Genomic DNA, 20,301 nt, shown 5'->3' on the forward strand with positions numbered 1-20,301 from the left:
GCTTGTCTTGCCCCAACTGACATGAAATAATTACCTCCTAGTGAATGACTTTTTTTAGAGACCTGTAATGATTACTTTTGACCAATTCTACCCTCTCATATAAACTGTGACAGTAAGCCTTATTTAACTGTCTACAACTGGCAATTTGTCAAACTTGAATATAAAAATTATGTTCTTTTTCAACAACAAAGTATTCCTCTTTACTTAAAAATCAGATTTTCTAATATCAAAGTATTCTGTTCAAAAATCAGATTTTTTTTAATGCAGATTTTTCTTAAAGGCAGATTTTAAATTGCAGATTTTTCTTAAATTAAAATACAGATTTTAAAAATAAGGATTTTTAAATTCAGATTTTTAAAATGCATATATATTTTTTTAAAATGTAGATTTCAAATCAGATTATTATGAATCAAAAGTATATGCTATTGCATTAATTTTAATTTTAAATGAAATCTTTATTTTAAGTATTAAACAAATAAGAATTAAAAGAAAACCTTACACCGTCGACTTTGAGTCCGGTCGAGATGGCTACAAATTCAAGACCTCACACCGTCGACTTTGAGTCCGGTTGAGATGGTTACAAATTCAAGACCTTGCACCGTTGACTTTAAGTTTGGTGGAGATGGTTTTAAAATACAAGACCTCGCATCAACGACTTTAAGTCCGGTCTAGATGGTTTTAAAGCAAAGACCTCGCACCGTCGATTTGAAGTCCGGTCGGCTGGAAAGAAAATATCGGTAAGTGCCGTCTCGACCTTTCCGCGAGGGGAGGGGACGCAGAAAGGTTGAAATTTTCTCAAAAAAAAAAAAAAACTGTATTTAAGCGGATTTTGGAAAACACAGTTCTTTAAAAAAATCTAATTTCAAATAAGATTTTATAAATTAAATTAGATTTTTTCTTCTCAAATTAGATCTTGTTTTATATCAATAAGATTTTTATAAATTATATTTCTAAATCATATTTTTATAATATGGATGAGTAATGTCAATCTGATCTCCAATCTATTGCACGAAGGGGAAAACTCTAATCTAATCAATTTTTTTTTTTAATATGGATGAGCTGTGTCAATCTAATCTCTAATCTACAAAAAAAAAGAAAAAAAGTGAATTGAAATATTGCATTAAGGGGACAACTCTTCCACATTTAGAACAACTTCCTTTCCTCAAGTCTTTCCTCAAGTCTCTGAAAACTTTCTTGCATGTCGAAAGTAAAATGACTTGAAAATTGATTTCCTGAGAATGATAACTACTTGCTTAATTTAGTAAGAGCTAAATTACTGCTTGAAGTTGAAAGAGTGGCTCTCTTTGCCTTTTAAGCTAAAGAACTTAAAAGTTATCTGCAATGATTTTTTTCTTTATACAAAATTATTGGAAACACAAACCAATATTTTATGATAAAATTTCGTTGTAATTTAATCTTTATAAATATGTTGTAAGAAATCAATATTTTCACTAATCCAATGTATAGACAAGTTCTCCAAATAACGAAATCAAGCAAACTCTCTAAACAACAAACTCTCCAATAATAACTAAACATAAAACAACTCTCAAGATCCTCCACAACACTAATAACTCAACTCGAACAACAAACAACACTGAAACTATCGACACTTTATAGTGACTCTTCCAACTATCTTCGTTCTCCCTGAACTATTGTAGGCACCATGTACCTGCAAACAAGTGTCTAAAAGTTATCACAAATATAAATGGAGTTAAATGCTAGGAAAAATAAATCTAGCTACTATTAATAAAACAGAGTATTAGAAGAGCTAGTAAAGCAGCAGTGCTGAAAGCATGTAAAAACAAACAAACAAATAACAGTGCTAAAGTAGAGTAACAGACTATTCTGGTAGAAAAAATCTACGAGAAAAAAAAATAAAAAAAGCAAGCACACAACTAAAAGTTAAATAAACTGCTTGCAAGTAAGTGTCAAAACCACGGTGGTCTAGTGTCAAATAACTACTATGCACTCAAACAATGAAATTTAAATTCATTGGCATCCTTATTTATAAGAACTTGGTTGTAAGACCCACTACACGACAACTTTCAAATGAAAGAAGTAAGCCCGACCTTAGTGGAGAGTTTTAGGTAAAATTGACATAACCCCTAACCCCCAATTAAAATACCGGCCACTTCTAATAGAAGTCGTAAGTTTGACCTCTAAGGGAAATGATTAGGTGATAACACAAATCTAGACCCCTCATACGGGCAGCCTTGTTTATAAAAACTAGGTTGTAAGACCCATCCCCTGGAAACTTTTAATAGAAGCCGTAAGTTCGACCTATGCGGGAAATGTTTAGGTGATAATACAACCCTAAATCTCTCATTTGGGTATCCTAGTCTATAGAGCTTGGTTGTAAGACCCATTACTCGGGCCACTTAGCTTCCCGGGCTAGGTCATAAGACCCATCATTAGAAAACTTCTAAGGAAGCACTAAGACCTATCCAATTAAAAATCTTCGGGCTATCTTTAGTAAAAATCGTGACTCCTGACCCAAATTTAATCACATGAACATCTATTGCTCAAAAATCAAGGCAAAAGCCTCAAGAGAGAATTTCATATTTAAACATGCTTTGAATTACATTCATTTATGATACTAATTCCATGTCGAAAGCATGTAGAATTTCTATCATAAGATCTTCTACAAAACACACAAATTTCATGGGCATCTTAGTATAAGCGATTAAGCTGTAAGACCCGCTTTTTTAGGCAACTTTCTAAGAAAAATCATAAGACCTACCCAAATAATTAAAATTCTCGGACAGCCTCATTGTAGAGTTAGGTTGTAAGACTCATTCTTGGGCAACTCATAAATAGAGCAGTGAGCCCCATTCCAAATCAAATTCTTTGGCAACTCACGAATAGAGCAGTAACCCCATTCCAAATCAAATCTCCGGTCTACTTTCTATGAAAGCCATAAGTCCCAACCTAAATTTAAATATCTGGGCTACTTCCTAAAGAAGCCATAAGACCCGCTCTAATCCAAATTCCGAAGTTCTAAATGAAGTCATAAATCCCAAACTAAATTAATTTACGGGTATTCTAATAGTTGTAAACCCCAAAACACCCAATAAAATTAAAAATCAAATCTCACAACTTCAGTCTACTCGGGATGCCTGAGAGGAGACAACCCGTGGTTGCTAATCAGATTCTCTGGACACTATGATCAATGATTGTTAGTGTTGGTAGATTGGAACTACGGTATACCCGGGACGACGGAACTATGGAATCTTGACCATGTTTATCTCAATTTTCCCACAATCGAGACTAAAAATATCTAAAATTTATTCATCCTTAATCGAGAGTTCTCTTTTACGCAGTAAGAGGGGTAATTAACTATGAGTGCTTGCGCTCATAGGGAGTAAAGACCCTAGATCTAATTAAACCCTGACACGACCCTCAGCGGAAATCTTGTTAATTTCAATCTGACTTAAGGGAAGTGGAATCCTACAGCTGTAAAGCGAGATTCATGCATTCATGTCATTTTTCTTTAGCCAATAGTGGGGTCGGTTACACGAATCCTTTTTCTCCATTGTGTCCTTTTAAGAGTTAAATTCTCATTTAAATCTAATAAAGAAATATCATTTTTAATATTTTATGACCAAGTTTCTCTAGGTCTAACTCTGCCTTTCTTATCTTTTTTTCTTCAATATAAAAATAAATAGTTAACTAGTATTATAATTCTTATCAGTGTGATTTATCTATAGAGGATTTGCTAAGATAAAAAAAAAAACTATAAAAGTTTTCTACATTGATTGACAGCTGAACTTCCTAAAATGTCGAAAACTAAAACATTTGGACGAAATCTGATCCAAAAGTACAAGCATAAATAAATCATGTCAGTAAGGCATGTTTTTGAGTATGGATATGGTTGTTATCTAACATACTAGTCATTAACAATCTTGTTGACTAGTACAAATTATAATGTTAAGATGGGTAGTTTTTATAATGGAGATTATGGAATTAACATTTAATCGTCATGGAGAATGGATAGTGTTGCAGGCATGTAAGCATTTCCAATATGTGTATGATGTTAAAGAAAAAGGAAGCAAATGGACAGAGATGAAAGAAAAAATTTTTTTTTAGAATAAAGATAACATGGTTAAAAGTTGCGTAAAAGGATTCACATGCATTATACTTTACATGCTATACTTTGAACGGTGAACAATGATTCATAGAGCATAATGCTACTTAGTTTAAATGAACATGAAGGTGATTTTAGAGTAAATTTGGAAATCTCATTCATTCTTGTTCTTTTTTAGTTTTATGTTTTCTTTGGAAAAAAATTAACTTCAAAAATATACCTTAGCATGTTTAGTCATGGATAAAGTGTAAGATGTGTCGCCTAATATTGGCCATACAAAGGTAATGAATTACACAAGCTTGTTTGCAGGACATTTTGGGAGTTATATTATATTTTGATTATCCTAAGCTTTCTTTTATAATGATTGTACCATCTTATGTTTGTATCTTAAAAATTAGGGTTGTATTATCTACAATCAATAGTGAAATTTGTAGCGAGGTGATAGAATTTAGCCATCAATTGTTGAACCTGCATAAATTTTGCTCTTTTTTTTACATAAATTTTGCTCTGATCTGCTATTTGATATTCTGATTTTTTTTGTTCTCTATGCTTGTATATGTTTCCATTTCCCAACATAAAGTACTTTTGTATTGTTAATAATATCTGTTAATCAATTAAGCTACCAAGCCAAATATTTTCCTTGAATTCATTTGAGCATTCAAACTTCTATATCATATATGGCGCACTTAATTACTTCTGCTTCTGTAATTTTAATTTTCCTGAATTGCTGTATTTCATGTAATCAGTGTTTTTTCTCCCAATTCGTAGAGAAATTTTTGAAGTAAATGTTAATCAGGCGCTTGCTATTTAGATTGAATATATTTTTCCATGCAGCTTGATCATCTTGAAGACAAGATTGAAGCGAAGGAGCAACTTGTTTCAGATTTGCAGAAGAAATTTCAGGTGATTTCATTCCTAAGCACTGCTATTGAACTTGCTTTATTTTCTTGGTTTCTTTGAAATAATTGAGAAGTTGAATGCTCATAATCAAAGCCTTTAGGTTTTTGTCTTTCTGCTATAAGAATTTCTTGTTTTTCTTATTCGGCTTTATTGGTACAGAAATATGAGGAAGCAGTGGCTGCTACAAAGAAACTCTCTTCTCAACGTCAATTATTACTAGCTAAAGTAATTCATCCCACCTTAGCTGTTTTATATGTTGATTGCTTAATAAATAAACATCGTCCATGTAGTTAATGCCTGCATTACTTTTTTGCCTTAAAGCTGCACAAGAGCTTCCTACAAGTACAGGACTATACTGAAAAGCTCAAAACATCTGAACAGGATCTCCAGGTTTATTCGTAGTTTCTCTCTCCCTGCTGATTTGCTTTGAATCTTGTCAAGCCAACCTTGCTTATTATCTGGCTTTTTTTTTTTTGAATTTTTGGTTAACTCTGTTCTTGTTCATTACACAAGATTTTGTTGCAATGAGTTTTGACCATTTGGTGTTAGTGTGGTGTATTTTAGTTGATGAGCTCACCATTGCATACATGTCATATGAGTGCCTTTGGTTTCAATTTGCTCGGAGTTGTGATACCTGCCATTTGCTGTCATTTAAGTAAAACACATGCTTTTATGTCGAAGCACCCAGCAGGAGGGAATATGATGAATACATAATGTAATAACAAGAAAAGGCCAAATGGACCAAGAAAGCAGTAAGTTTTACATGGTTCTATCATAATAATAACTTATCTACACCTAAGAGGAGAGAGGATATTATATATTGAAGAAACCACTGAGATGCACAAACAAAATGAGGCACAGAAAAATATACATTCAAATCCAAATAAATCACATACATTCAATCACTTCAGAAAATTTAAGATTCAAATCTCTCTAGTCAAGCAAAAAAGAGAATCACAAATGAGAGGATAATGATAAAACAAAATTTAATTAATATAAAAAATTCTCCACTCAATGCTCGTCAAATGCCTACCTTTCTATATGTCTATGGAATGATCATACTATTTTTGGAATCACAATTCTTTCACTGTGCGAATTTAGATAAATTTTCTTCCGTTTTCAGCTCTCTTATGTCACTGCTATGGAAAAACATTTAGATAATTTTCTTTAACAGATATTCTCCCTGCAAAAAGCCAATGAAATTTCTTTTGTTTTACCTGAAAGAAGCATCCCATTTGCTCACACAATGTCTTCTAATCTATGATGCACTGAGCATCAACACGATGACACAGATACGACACAGCACAAGACATGTCAATTATTAAAAATATAAGAATTAGGCACGGGTTGGACACAATATTATAATTTTTATATTTTAAAAATGATTTATAGAAAATGAGTAAACAGAGTATTAAGAACAATTGAAAAATAATAAATCCTTTACTTATGATTTGTGCTTAAAATGATTGATATTAGAATGTCAAGAGTTGAGCGTCGATGTCGTATTTCAAGCATCGGGATGGGAGACGACAACAATACTGTCAAGAGTCGGGCATTGAACATTAATGTCGAGACAATGTCCTCGTATATATTGAGATGATGTTGGTAAAAAATGAGATGTCGAGATAACAAGGTGGTGTAATTGTGGGGTAGAAATTGCTAGCATCAAGCTTTAATTTTTCAGATGGTTTTGAAACATTGATATTGTTACGGTGTCGGATGTCGATGTTGCGATGACATCAGATGTTATTGTGTAACCCTAGATATGATTTGCAGATATAAATGAAAATGGTGTGTTCTAAAAATGAGGTATTGAGTATGGGTAATTGATTCGGGACTATTGAGAGGAAATACAAATTTAGTTTTTATTTTTTTAATAAAAAAATTGAAATATAAGAAATTATATTAAAAAATTTCATTAAATATTTAAGATGCGTTTCAGACAAGCATGTTTAATTTATTCTTTATTTTTTTAATGAGACACGTCTTTGACGTGTCCAATATGTTTTGGAGGTGTGACGTGTTCGATACTTATTGGGCACAGCAAACCACATTGAGAAGTATTGGTGCATCATATAGCTTCTAATGCACTTGGAATTCTACTATTGGATATTTATTTTCTTCCATATTTATAGAAGATTTAAAGAAGTGAATTTCTAACTTAAATCAAATTCATATTATGATTTTTAGTTACCAATAACAACAAAAATAACATCAAGCCTTTGTCTTCCTACTTGAGGTCTATATAGATCTTTTTTCTCCATTATATCCTATTAAGAGTCAAATTTTCATTTAAATCTAATATAGAATGGACATTTCTAATATTTTTTAACCAAGACTTTTTAGGTCTACCTCCACCTTTTTTAACATAAGCAAAATCTTATGCATCTATAATGTCTTAATCGGGTCATCAGAAGGCCGATGTTTTGTCTAACCAAACCATCTAAGGTGACTCTTTCTAATCTTATCTTCCACTAGATCATTTCGTATATGTTTCTAAGAGTAAAGTCACTCATCCATCGAGCATCCTCATCTTTGCAATATTTAGCTTAAAATTGTACTTCTCTTTTAGTAGCTAATATTCTGCACCATAAAATATTGCAAGTCTCACCACCATCTTATAGATTTTCCCTCCTCAAGTTTGAGGGGGACTTTTCTATCAAAAAAAAGCCCGATGCATTCTTCCCCTTCAACCATCCAACTTGAATTCTACTAATAATATCCCCATCAATTTTTACCAAATCTCTGAACAATAGGCCCAAGTTTTTTGAAACGTGTGCTCTTATTAATGACTTGATTGCCCAAAATCACAATCCCCAATATATCTATTATTACTAAAATTACACTTCATATAATTAATTTTAGATCTACTCAAGCAAAAACCTCGATGTTGACCTTCATAATTCAAGTTTATCATCAGCTCCTTCTCTAGTCTTATCAATAAGAATAATATCATCATCAAAAAGCATACACTAGGGTGCACCTGATGTCTAGTAAGAACATCCATGAATAAAGAAAAAAAATATGAGCTTAAGGCTGATCTTTGATTTAATCTAATTGAAATAGGAAAATACTTTGTCAAACTACTTTGTGTTTGAACACAAGTAATAGCTCCTGCATACATATCATTAATGACTTGAATATAAACATTATTAACCCTTTTCTTTTCTAGAACTCTCCATAGTAGTTATCTTGGAACTTTATCATATTCTTTCTCTAAATCAATAAATATCATATGTAGATCCTCCTAACTCTCTCTATACTTATCCATCAAACTCTATCAATTAATATGCAGCTTCCATAGTGGACCTACCCAGCATGAATCCAATTTGATTTTGAGAAACATTAGTATCATGTTGTAACATATGCTCTATAACTCTCTCCCATAGTATTAAAGTATGACACATTAGCTTAATTCCTCTAAAATTTACACAATCTTATACATCACCTTTATTCTTAAAAATAAGAATCAACACTCATTCTCCACTCGTCTAGCTTTTTTTAGTTTTCAAAATAATATTTAAAAGTTTTGTAAGCCAAAAATTGCTTCTCTTAAGCATTTCCACACCTCTATTGAAATATGATTAGGTTCAAGAACATTTCCACGCTTCTTTTTTTTTTGAAGCATTTTATGTGCTCTTATAAAATTTTTTATTTCTTTACATTGAAAATATTTAAATGAGCATATGGTGAGCTAAATTTATTTTATGATTTGAAGTTACTTTTTTAATTCTTAAATTGGATTTTATATATTTTTTTATTATCAAGTTGTAAGACAGCCGCCTAATTTTACAGAAACAATCTAGATATAACTATTTTTTCATAAGATAAGAAATATTTACTTGCAAAATTAGAAAAATCATCTTGCATACTGCGCAAATTAAACATAGGAAATTGGGCCATCTATTTTTTTTACACAAAATAATGGGAATTAGGACTTTTGAGTTAGATAGATGGTAGTTATTATTTTAAATGGTTGATTGGTTCTATCTTCTTTCTCAAATAAGGCAATATGTGGATGAAAAGTCCTATATATTTTTATTTATTTTGTTTAGTATTATGGTACATTATTAATCAATATAATAGATTGTAATTCTGAATCTGTAGTCAAGACTTTCATTTAATTGACATTGATTAGAATAAGAAGACTTTCATTATTACTAAATGGATTACAACAAAATAATCTATTATCATGAAGCTTAATATGATTTTTATGCATTATTAATAGTTTTGAATTTGTCATTCCTTTTTTATGGCTAGCTATGCCAATAATTCTCTTTTTCATAAAGTATATGCATATGTTTTTATACTTAGCTCTATAATGCCTTTAGCAGCATTGTCATTGCCAAGTCTCAACCCTTAGATTGAAAAAGTTGAGAGTTTTGTTATCTAGTTGATAGCTGACGTAAAACTTGTTGAATAATTATGACATGAATCCTATAATGACTTTAATAGAAAATATAAAAAATTAATTATTTTGTGTTAGTAATTTATAAAATATAGCATTTTATTCATAGCATGTCTTATCTTTTGATAGATATCCTATCGTCATATTGTATCATGTGCCAAATGTGCATTTCTATGTTTAATAGCCTCTAGGCTTAACAAAATACAAACTTTTGTCCAACTTCAACAAGGCAACCCTGGCAAATAGGGCCAGGGTCAAATGTAGGGGTGTCAATATTTGACACGACACGAAAATCCGACCCGAACCCGACCCGAAAATTTCGGGTTAGGGTCAACCCGAACCCAAAACGGGTCGGGTTCGGGTTCAACATTTCGACCCGTTTCAAAAATCGGGTCGGGTTCGGGTTAACCCTTTGACCCGAAATTGACCCGAAAGTGACCCGATTTTGACCCGGCAACCCGAGATTGACCCCTTTTTTACCCGAAAAGAGGAGTTTGACCCGTTTTTGACCCGAAAATTAGCCATTTTCTTGTTGGAAACGGGTCATTCGGGTCGGGTCGGGTTGACCCGGACCCGAAGCGGGTCGGGTTCGGGTCAGGAAAACTGACCCGTTTTTAAAAACGGGTCGGGTTCGGGTTGACCCGAATAGTGCCGGGTCAGTTTCGGGTTCGACCCGAACCCGACCCGTGACCCGAAATTGACACCCCTAGTCAAATGTAAACATCCAACATAATCTCTCATCGTCTTTTAAGTTGGGTGGCAACTTCACCCATGTGGCGAGGCTCTCCCTTCCTTGGATCTTCAATTTGGAAATATTGCCACTTCATCATCTTCTAGCTTTGTTCTCTCAATTTTCTCCCCAACATCTGATGGCCTCGTATCATTACTTTGCCACCTTTGCCTACAAGATCAACTCCAATCTCACCCACAAGATCTGGGTACGCGCCGCGCCCCCTTTGCTATTGTCATATTGTTGAAGATTGCCGCTTTCATTGTAAAGTTTTCTTGGAAACGAAATAAAATGTGAAATTGATGGGACCTGGATGGGGTTGAGAGTAAAAAAATTTTGATTTTTAATATTAAAATGCATAAATGTTGTTTTTTAGTTTTGATTTTTCAAAACAAATTACTTGTATTTAAAATAAAACATCGAAATATTGTCATTTTAAAATTTATTTTAAGAAAAAAATAGAACTGATACCAAGTGAGGCCTAAGCTATTTATGATAAAACTAGGAAGGGTATAGTAACATGATTATGCTAGTAAGATGGTGAAAAGTTGCAACTTTTAACAAATTTTGATTGTGGAAAATAGATTTTGACGGTTCAAGTGTGGATGAAAGAGTAGAAGATGCACCAATAAAATAAAAATACTTGGAAAGAAATAGAAAAAAAAAACATACTTGAATTAAAGATAGCGTGCATAGAAGTTGTGGAAGAAATTTGTTTCTTAAGTAAAATTAACATCTCATTTTGCACACAAAGTAAGGCATTAATGCAAATAACATATGTGATTAAGAGAGCATGTCAACTAAGGAGGCATAATGTGGATTTCACCATAATAGAATTTTGAAGGCTGAGGTCAATTAAATTCTAATTGGATCGTGATGTAAGACGCTATATATATATGGATGCTTGTTGCATGCTTCCAAATAAGTGAACGTCTTGACGCTAATATTTGTCAAGCAGGTACTAGTTGATAATGCAATGTCTGAAGTTCACGATGGTGATGATGTATCAACCTATGCAAATGGCCAGATTTAAGTCCCTGAGCCAGCTTTGCATATTGAGTAAAATTCCGTTTAAGGATTATTTTTCTGTTCGAAGAATGTAGATGCAGAAAATGTTTTTCTTTAGTATTAGTTACATAATATAAATTGCCTAACGGCCTTTCATTTATTTTAGGGTTGTACATGGATCTTGTTGGTCTTCTTTCAGCCTGTTTGTTTAATTGCTAAGTGCAGCTGTAAGCTTCCCTTTCGTATCGAAATTTTGATTAATTTATAAATGTTGAATCCTGTAGGCTGGTTTAGAATTGCATCTAGCGGCATTTTTTAGTTCAATTGTTTGCTGGAATCATGAAAAATGACAATAACAGGATCTACTCAAGATAAAATTTGAGAAAAATGTTTGCATTGCTGCCATTAATTCCGTTGAGCTATTGTCATACAAAAAATAAACTGTGTTAATACTCGATATATAGGGCTTTACAGTGACGCCTTGGTCCTATATAAGTAGTCGCTACAAGAGTAATTTTTTTTTTTATGAACTATAATTTTCATTTATTATCATGAAGCAAGGGATGTGAAATGAAATGGATGTGGGCTCGATTTGATTTGATTCCGAATTGAGTTATATTTGAATTCAAATTGAACTTTTAAAATTAAAAAGATATCCAATGAAAGAAGAAAAGTGATTGGTTTGATTTTCAGTTTTGTCACCAAAAAAAAAAAGATCATATGGTTTGAACAAAGTTTAAATCAATACGATAAAAACAGATGTAAATGATTTACTTTACTTGAACTATTATAAACGAGAAATTTTAACATTAACGTGGGTAATAAAAATGCCAAGGGGATTTTTAACTTTCAATGCCAAGTGTAATTTTACTCTATTTTTGACTTAGCTGTTTTTAGTTGTCTTTGATGTGGCGGTAGGAGTGTCCCATGACAAATGATAAATGATAAGCTGTTGAGCATACCTGTCGCTACATAAGAGGCAGCTGAGTTGAAATAGAGTTTAAGTAGTGTAAGGCAATTGAGTGTCTCATTAATATTCTACTGAGCTAGTGCAAGACAATTGGCCTTGCGCTATGTGAAAGCTTTTGTTGCAATGGTGGACAATCATGCGGTCGAATAGAGTGAGACTTTTGGAGCTTCTTTTGGAACAAGAATAAATGTAAGGACTTATGCTTGCTTAAAGACCAATTAAAGAAGGAAATATTGGAGCTACAAATTGAGGAGGCCATGGATGCAGGTATCACTTTGGAAAACTTAATACTTCTCTGAAATAAGGTTCATGAGTTAAATATTGCATTAAGAAGATTATTTAAATGGTGGAACCAAAGGGCTAAGGTAAGATGGCATGATGAAGGAGACACAAACTCTAGATTCTTTCATAGTTTTGCCTCGACAAGAAGGAATGAGAATATTGTTAGGCAAATTAAAGATGAGAACAAAAATATGCTAGAGGAGTTTGAGCAAATTGAAGAAGTTTTTTTGAAATTCTTTTATAAGAAGTGGGGAACCAAAGATTGCAAACTTAATGATTGGCCTTTGATATATGAAAATCAGAAATTAATGCTTATGGAATAAAAAATGCTGAGGGCTGAGTTCACTGAAGAGGAGTTTAAGAATGCAATTTTTCAACAGGGAAACAATAAGTCATCGGGCATTGATGTGGTGACTTCTTCTTTCTTCAAGTTCTATTGGAGCATTGTTAAGGAAGTTACTTGGAAAGCTGTTAATGGGTTCTTTAAGACCGGAGTGATGCATAAGGAATTGAAAGAAACTTTGGTTGTGTTAATTCCTAAAGTAAAGAACCCGATCTTGCCATCCAATTATAGGCCAATAAGTCTATGTCAAACCACATATAAGATAGTTGCAAATATGATGGTAAGTAGAATTAAAGTATGCATATCAAACATCATTTTTGAAGAACAAATGACATTCATTCCTGTTAGAACCATATCAGAACATTATTTATTGACTCAAGAGATATTCAATAAATTTAGAATATCTAATAACAAAAATGACTTGATGACAATCAAATTGGATATGTAGCAGACTTATGATAGTATGGGATGGCCAACACTACAACAAATTCTTTTATGGTATGGGTTTCCATCTTCTGATCTCATTATGGAATGTGTAAGGAAGGCAAGGTTTTCTATTATATTGAATGGAAGGAACACAAGATGGATAAATGCTAGAAGTGGTTTTCGTCAGGGGTGTCCATTATCACCTTACTTGTTCATCATGTATTCTCAACTCTTATCAAGTGAAATTAAACAAAAGGGGACATGACTTGGGGGTTCAGGTGTCACCAAGAAGTGAGAAGATCACCCATCTTTTATATGACGATGATGTGCTACTTTTTGCTCAAGCAAAATTTCATTTAGCTGGATTAATGAAGACAATTATTGTGGAATTTTACTAGACTATGGGTTAATATCAACAAATCTCAAATTATATTTGGTAAGTTTGTCAAACGATCCGTTAAGCATAAACTTGCTAGAAGACTTGGTTATAAAGTTGTAAAGGAAATGAAGTACTTGGGAATTAAAATCATTTTGAGAAGGTTGGGTATGACTGATTTTCAAGATTTTTTTAATCATGTCTTGGATAAACAAAATGCTTGGGGAAGTAAGACTTTATCTATGGGAGGAAGGATAATCTTGGTAAAGTCGTCTTTGTTATCATTCCCAAACTTTTTGATAACACATTCTTTGGTTCCAAAAAAATTACTGCATGAGATGGAGAAGTTTAGTAGAGATTTCATTTGGCACAAACCAAATTGAAAAAGAGGTCTACACTATGTGGCTTGGGAGGATATCTGTTAACTGAGAAGTGTTGGGGGGTTGGGAATTCATTCTGCAATCCACAGAACAGGTCCACTCAGAGCGAGATTGGCATACAATGCTATCAACAATCCATATTCATTACTCCATAGAAATCTAATTTTGACATATGGTGATAATATTTTGAATGGGGAATGTAAGAAGAATGCTTCTAGTACGTGTCAGATTCTTGTAGATGGAGGTAAACATATTAAGCCCATTGTCAAATGAAAAAGTGTGTAATGGAAGGAAAATCAATATGCTGATGGACATATAGTTACTTGACAAATGTCTAAACATGTGCCCAACATTTTTCAATTGTGGGGAATTGGATGGAATAATGCTCAGCTAATTTATAAATATGGATGGCAGCTGGAATGACACAGAATTGTAATGATTTTTTTCATCATGAACTTATAATGTTGATTGTGCATATTCATATTGGCTCCATTCATGAGGATGATCAAATGGAAGCTATGTTTCAACATTCAGACATATCCATAACTGCCTTGGCTTATGTAAAATTGATGAAAGCTAATATCAAGGAGGATGATTGTGGTATTAATGAATGGATTAAGAAACTGAAACTTAATCCAAGAGTGGAATTATTTTGGTGGAGATGGAGAAAAAATTTAATTCCTACAAATTAATTTCTCAGATATAGAAGGCTAAGAAATGATGAGTTATGTGTTAGAGGATGTCAGGAGATTGAAAGATATTCTCATATTGTTGTTCATTGCAAGTATCTAAAGGATGTTATTTTAAAGCTTAGAGAATGGGGATTTACTATTCCGATGTTCTTTTCATTAGAAAATTGTTTCGTGGAACTAAGAAGGCTATCGTCTAAATATAATAGTGTTGTTAAGATGTATTGTACATATGTTTTTTTATCTTGGAAGAACTGGAATGAGGTGAAGCATGGAAAATCTGCTCTTTCTTGTTCAAAGGTTGTAGCAAATGTATTGTCTATAACCATGATAGAATAAAGTCCAATACTAGATAACTGGGTTGTTAATCACCCAAGGGAGTCTCATGAAACTTGCCACCCTCCACCTCTTGATTGGATAAAAAATAATGTTGATGCTTCTATCTTAAGTTCGACAAGCTGGAATTGGAGGTGTATTTAGAGACCATAAAGGAAGGCTGCTTCTTGCATTTGGTAAGACAAGAGTTCATTGGGATGTTTCACAGTTGGAGATGGAGGTGGTACTAGCAATAAGAGAGTTCATACAATGATGGATGATGGAGAGCAAAGGGGTTATCATTGAAAGTGATAATCTTAACACAATCAAATTCATTCAAGATTCAATGAATACGCCTAAATGGAAATTGGATAATTGGGTGGAAAAGGAGATATTCTTTCTAAATGATTTCAATAAAATCATTTTTCATCATGTTAATAGAAATTGTAATAAAGTAGCAGATTTATGTGCTACTCTTGCTTTAGAAAATAGTTTTATTTTTGATAGCTTTCTTTTTGCAACATTCCTCCTTCATTGCTTAGATTGTAAAAGGAGGAATGTGATCCCTTTAGTACTTGTACTTAGCTCTTTTTTGGTTTAATGCAATTTGCAAATTTCAGAAAAAAAAAAGACTGAGAATTGAGAGGAAGCAAGAGTTTGTAGGGTTTGTGAAAATTGGCATTTGGAACTTGGGAGTGCATCTAATGTATTGGAGTGCTAAATAATACTTAATGATTGAAACATATTTTGAGTTTAATCCTCGTAAAAACTTTGATTCGAGTCAACCAAAGATAACATATATAATATTTAGCATATAAATGTTTTTAAAGCATATTAGTTTTCCATAATAATTAGTTTAAACATTTTATAAGATAAAATGAAAGTTTTATTTATGGATCATAATAGCTGCATCACATCTTCTTAGGTCTCACCATATGCTTTAAATCAGAATCATTGGATACTTGCAAGTTGCTATAAAAAGATAAATGAATTAAATGTAGGATAGTATTCAAGCAATTCATACAATCAATGCGAACAAAAAACCCTTCAAAAAAAGCAATGATTGTCTTACAATCAACGTTAATTTTTGAAAGGGTTTCTTTGAATAAGAAACCCTTAAAAAAAAAAAAACAATCAATGCGAACAAAGATTAGTAATCTTTTTTTGAGTCAATGACATCTTCTTCCTCCTTTTTCTAATCTCTTCATCCAAAATCTTCTACATCCTCTTCCACCACTTTTTTGGTTTCTATATGCTTTCCAAACCCTTTATGCTTTATATTATCCTACACTATTTGACATGTATTCTCATTGTTGTTTAGGTCAAGTTGATCATGTCATCATAAAAGCCTAAATTGAGTTCATCAAACCATTAATTGTGAACAAACTAGGGCTTTCTATAGTTTATTCATGCAACTACAAGTAAACTAAAGCATCAAACTGCTTAGAGCCAAATGGCTTGTCGCTTACTAGTTAGTTCTTATGTGGCCCTCAAAATTGAGCCACTAAACTCACTTAATGACTCATATGGTCACCAACTAGTCAAGCCTACGTGTCCAAGGTGCAAGTTGATTAGGAGATGTTACTAGAAGAACTTGCCAAGGGTACTAACCATAAATTTAGAACCCACTTGAAGTTTCAGGTAGCAAAAAATTACAAGCCATACATACCCATTTGTTTCACAACTAACTATAATGAGTTCAAGTCATATTTCTTTAAGTAATAATATTATGTATCCAATTTTGTACAATTGATCTTAGACCTAACCCAAAAATATTGTTTCATTGGTTGAGTGTAGGAATTGTAATATTATACTTTTGGCCAATTTTTATCTCTTTGGTCTCTCACATACTCTTTTCAAGATTCTCCTCATAATATCTTTCCCTTTCTCTCTCTAATTATTATTATATTTGAAAATATTCTCTATATAGGATAAATCAATCAATAATCAATCTTTCTATCTTTTTTCTATCTGATTTTTTAGGCTATCCATATACATTGTAAAGTCTTGGTATCTTTTATGGACATCATTGGATTCAACATTTAATAAGGTGTGATGAGCATGAAAATGACTAAGATAAAGAACCATATCATATAACATCTTAAAATGAAAGAGAAAAGTCCTTGCACAATGGTGAAAAAAGGATTAGATCTCCTATGAACATCTATAAAATAAGGAGGATTGATGATCTATAAAATCTTTGAGGACTTTATTTGAGTCTCTCCTCTTGTATATTCAAATCAAAAGCATAAATCAATTATATCAGAGTTTATTAACATAGTTATTATTCTAGAACTGTCAATCCAACTATGTTTCAAGATTAGCCTTATCTCTTTAAGGAGAATACTATGGAGACTACTATCCTATGTTACCAAGTAAAGTACAACACTCACCTTTTGTGGTGGAGATTATGGAGGTAATGTTGAATTCAAAGTTCAAAATGTCATTGGGTTTCATATTAAAAGAATTCAAACTTAGTTTTCCAATCACTCATTTCATATCAAGCATCTCCCACCTCATTATTAGTGATGTGATTAGATGCATCCTCCTCATTACATTAAAAGAAGTTTATTCAACTTTTTTCTGATATACCTCTATCAAGCATTACCTTCTTTACTAAATTTAAGTACTAATTGATCACACAATTTAGTAGCACTTAAAGCTTGTTGGAGAATGTTTTAAGTTTTATTAAATATATGATATGGGATAAGATACTAACAAGTTAATCAATTTATAACTCATATATCTAAACTTTAGATTGTATTGTTTCTCAAATAACACTCATTTAGAACCTATGAGAAGTTTGTATCCACTATTTCTTAGGGATAAATATCCAAATTTATTGGTTGAGTTCTTTAATGTGTAATAAGCATATCAACTCAAAGGAGTACAACTAAATGAATTGGACTTTAACCACAACGAAATAACACTTTGGATTGTTGGAGGCTTTTAGTGACACCCATGGGAATAATGAAGTAAGTCATAAAACAACCACAATAAGTTAGTCAAGAATTTAGTCCTTCATTACTAGCAACCATAAAACAACACTATGGCTTCCACTCTAAGATAACAGATAATGGCCATTTATGAAAATGAAAACCCTTTATAGACAAGGTACCTAATATACAATGTACTCGGAGTGTTGCTAGCTAAGAACATAAAAGTAATATAATGAGTTCAAGTCATATTTCCTTAATTAATAATATTATGTAGCTGATTTTGTATAATTGTTCTTAAACCTAACCCAAAAATATTGTTTCATTGGTTGAGTGTAGGCATTGTAATGTTATACTTTTGGCCAATTTTTATCTATTTGGCCTCTTACATACTCCTTTCTAGAATATTCTCATAATATTTGCACCCCCCTCTCTATAATTATTATTATACTTGATAATATTCTTTATCTAGAATAAATCAAAAAATAATCAATCATTCTATATTTTTTCTCTATGATTTTTTAGGTTTTCCATATACATAGTAGAGTCTTGGTATCTTTTATGGATATTATAGGATTCAACATCTTCTAAGGTGTGATGAGAATGAAAATGACTAAGTTAAAGAACCATATCATATAATATCTTAAAATGAAAGAGAAAAATCCTTGCACAATGGTGAACAAATGATTATATCTCCTCCGAACATTTATAAATAAGGAGGATTGATGATCTATAAAATATTTGATGACTTTATTTGAATCACTCCTCTTGCTTAATCCAATCAAAAGAATAAATCAATTGTATGCACATTTATTAACATAGTTATTGTCCTAGAACTATCAATTAAACTAAGTTTCAAGATTAGCCTTATCTCATAAAGAGAATACTATAGAGACTCCTCTTCTATGTTACAAATAAAGTGCAACACCCATGAAATCAATTGTGGTGGTGATTATGAAGGTAGTGTTTCCTTCAAAGTTCATAATGTTTTTTGGATTTATATTAAAATAATTCAAACTTAGTTTTCTAATCACTCATTTCATATCGAGCATCTCCAACCTCATTATTAGTGATGTGATTAAATGCATCCTCTTCATTACATTCAAAGAATTTTATTCCATTTTTTTATCTACCTCTATGAAGCATTACCTTCTTTACTAAAGTTAAGTTGTAATTCATCACACAATTTGGTAGCATTCAAAGCTTGTTAGAGAATGTTTTAAGTTTTATTAAATATATGCTATGGGATAAGATACTAACAAGTCACTCAATCAATTTATAACTCATAACCTATAATTTAGATTGTATTGTTTATCAAACAACACTCACTTAGAACATGTAAGAAGGTTGTTTCCACTATTTCTTAGGCATAAAATGACCAAATATATTGGTTGTGTTCTTTAATGTTTAATAAGCATATCAACTCAAAGGAGTACAACTAAATGAATGTGACTTTAACCTCCAAGCAATAACACTTTGGATTTTTTGAGGCTTTAGTGACCCTTGGGAACAATGAAGTAAGGCACAAAACAACCACAAGAAGCCAGTCAAGAATTTACTACTTTATCACTTACAACCATAATTGCAATACTATGGCTTCCACTTTAAGAGAAAAGATAGGGACCATTTATGAAATGAAGACCCTTTATAAACAAGGTACCTAATATACAGTGTACTCTATGTGTTTCTAGCTAAGAACATAAAAGTCGTATGTGATAAATAGTCTTTCATTTTCCTCTATTAATACGCAATACATTGAATGCCCAAGACCCATCGAAGCATTATATCTTTCATGAAGTCCATTTGCATGCCACTAAGGACTAAATTCACCTTTAAGGCTTAGTTGACAAACTAATCTAAACTAACAATTTAAAGGAATTCATCCTTAACCTAACTTGAGACATTGAAAAGGTGCCTATAGAGAATAAGCATAATGAGCACACCCCAATGCATGCAATTCATATTATAAGGGTTATCCAAACTATTCTCTTAGAAGTTAAGTTTGATACTTTAAGCCAAGAATTCCTAAAGTGTCCTTAAAAGCCACAATTAGTCTAAGATAATGATTTGACCTATAGTCTTTAAATAAGTATATCTACTAACTCAAAGCATTGAGAGTGACTTATTGACCACTCATAATCAAATATTGATACAATATTTACAATGTCTATATTTAAGGATCTAGCAGTGGAATTTAATATAATTTCCTTTCATATGAATATCAATAAGTCATCCATACTTATTAAACCAAAAGTTTTCTAAGTTTTCATGACTTTAATTGAGCCAATCCATTACGAGGTCTAAAGAAACTAGAAACTGACTCTATATGAGTACAATACCTAATCTAGATTTTTGACAATATATTGTTATTAAAAGAGAATAAAAAGTGGTGGTTATGCATAAACTTCAATAACATTAATTAAGCTTTTTCTAAGAAAAAAAAAAGTGTTCCTT

General features: G+C 32.0%; 1 protein-coding gene across 1 annotated transcript in view; it reads left to right on the forward strand.

Annotated features, from left to right (window-relative positions):
• Positions 1 to 11,431, forward strand: part of LOC110097637 (probable splicing factor, arginine/serine-rich 6) — an 80,876-nt gene extending 69,445 nt beyond the window's left edge. Inside the window, exons 6-9 of the mRNA XM_020824141.2 lie at positions 4,919 to 4,987; positions 5,144 to 5,209; positions 5,306 to 5,374; positions 11,081 to 11,431. Coding sequence (XP_020679800.1) covers positions 4,919 to 4,987; positions 5,144 to 5,209; positions 5,306 to 5,374; positions 11,081 to 11,155 — 279 coding nt within the window. The 3' untranslated portion in view covers positions 11,156 to 11,431. The remainder of the gene's footprint in view (positions 1 to 4,918; positions 4,988 to 5,143; positions 5,210 to 5,305; positions 5,375 to 11,080) is intronic.
• Positions 11,432 to 20,301: the final 8,870 nt, after the last annotated feature.

Source organism: Dendrobium catenatum, unplaced genomic scaffold (assembly GCF_001605985.2).
Source record: "Dendrobium catenatum unplaced genomic scaffold, ASM160598v2 fragScaff_scaffold_249, whole genome shotgun sequence".
Lineage (NCBI taxonomy): Eukaryota > Viridiplantae > Streptophyta > Magnoliopsida > Asparagales > Orchidaceae > Dendrobium > Dendrobium catenatum.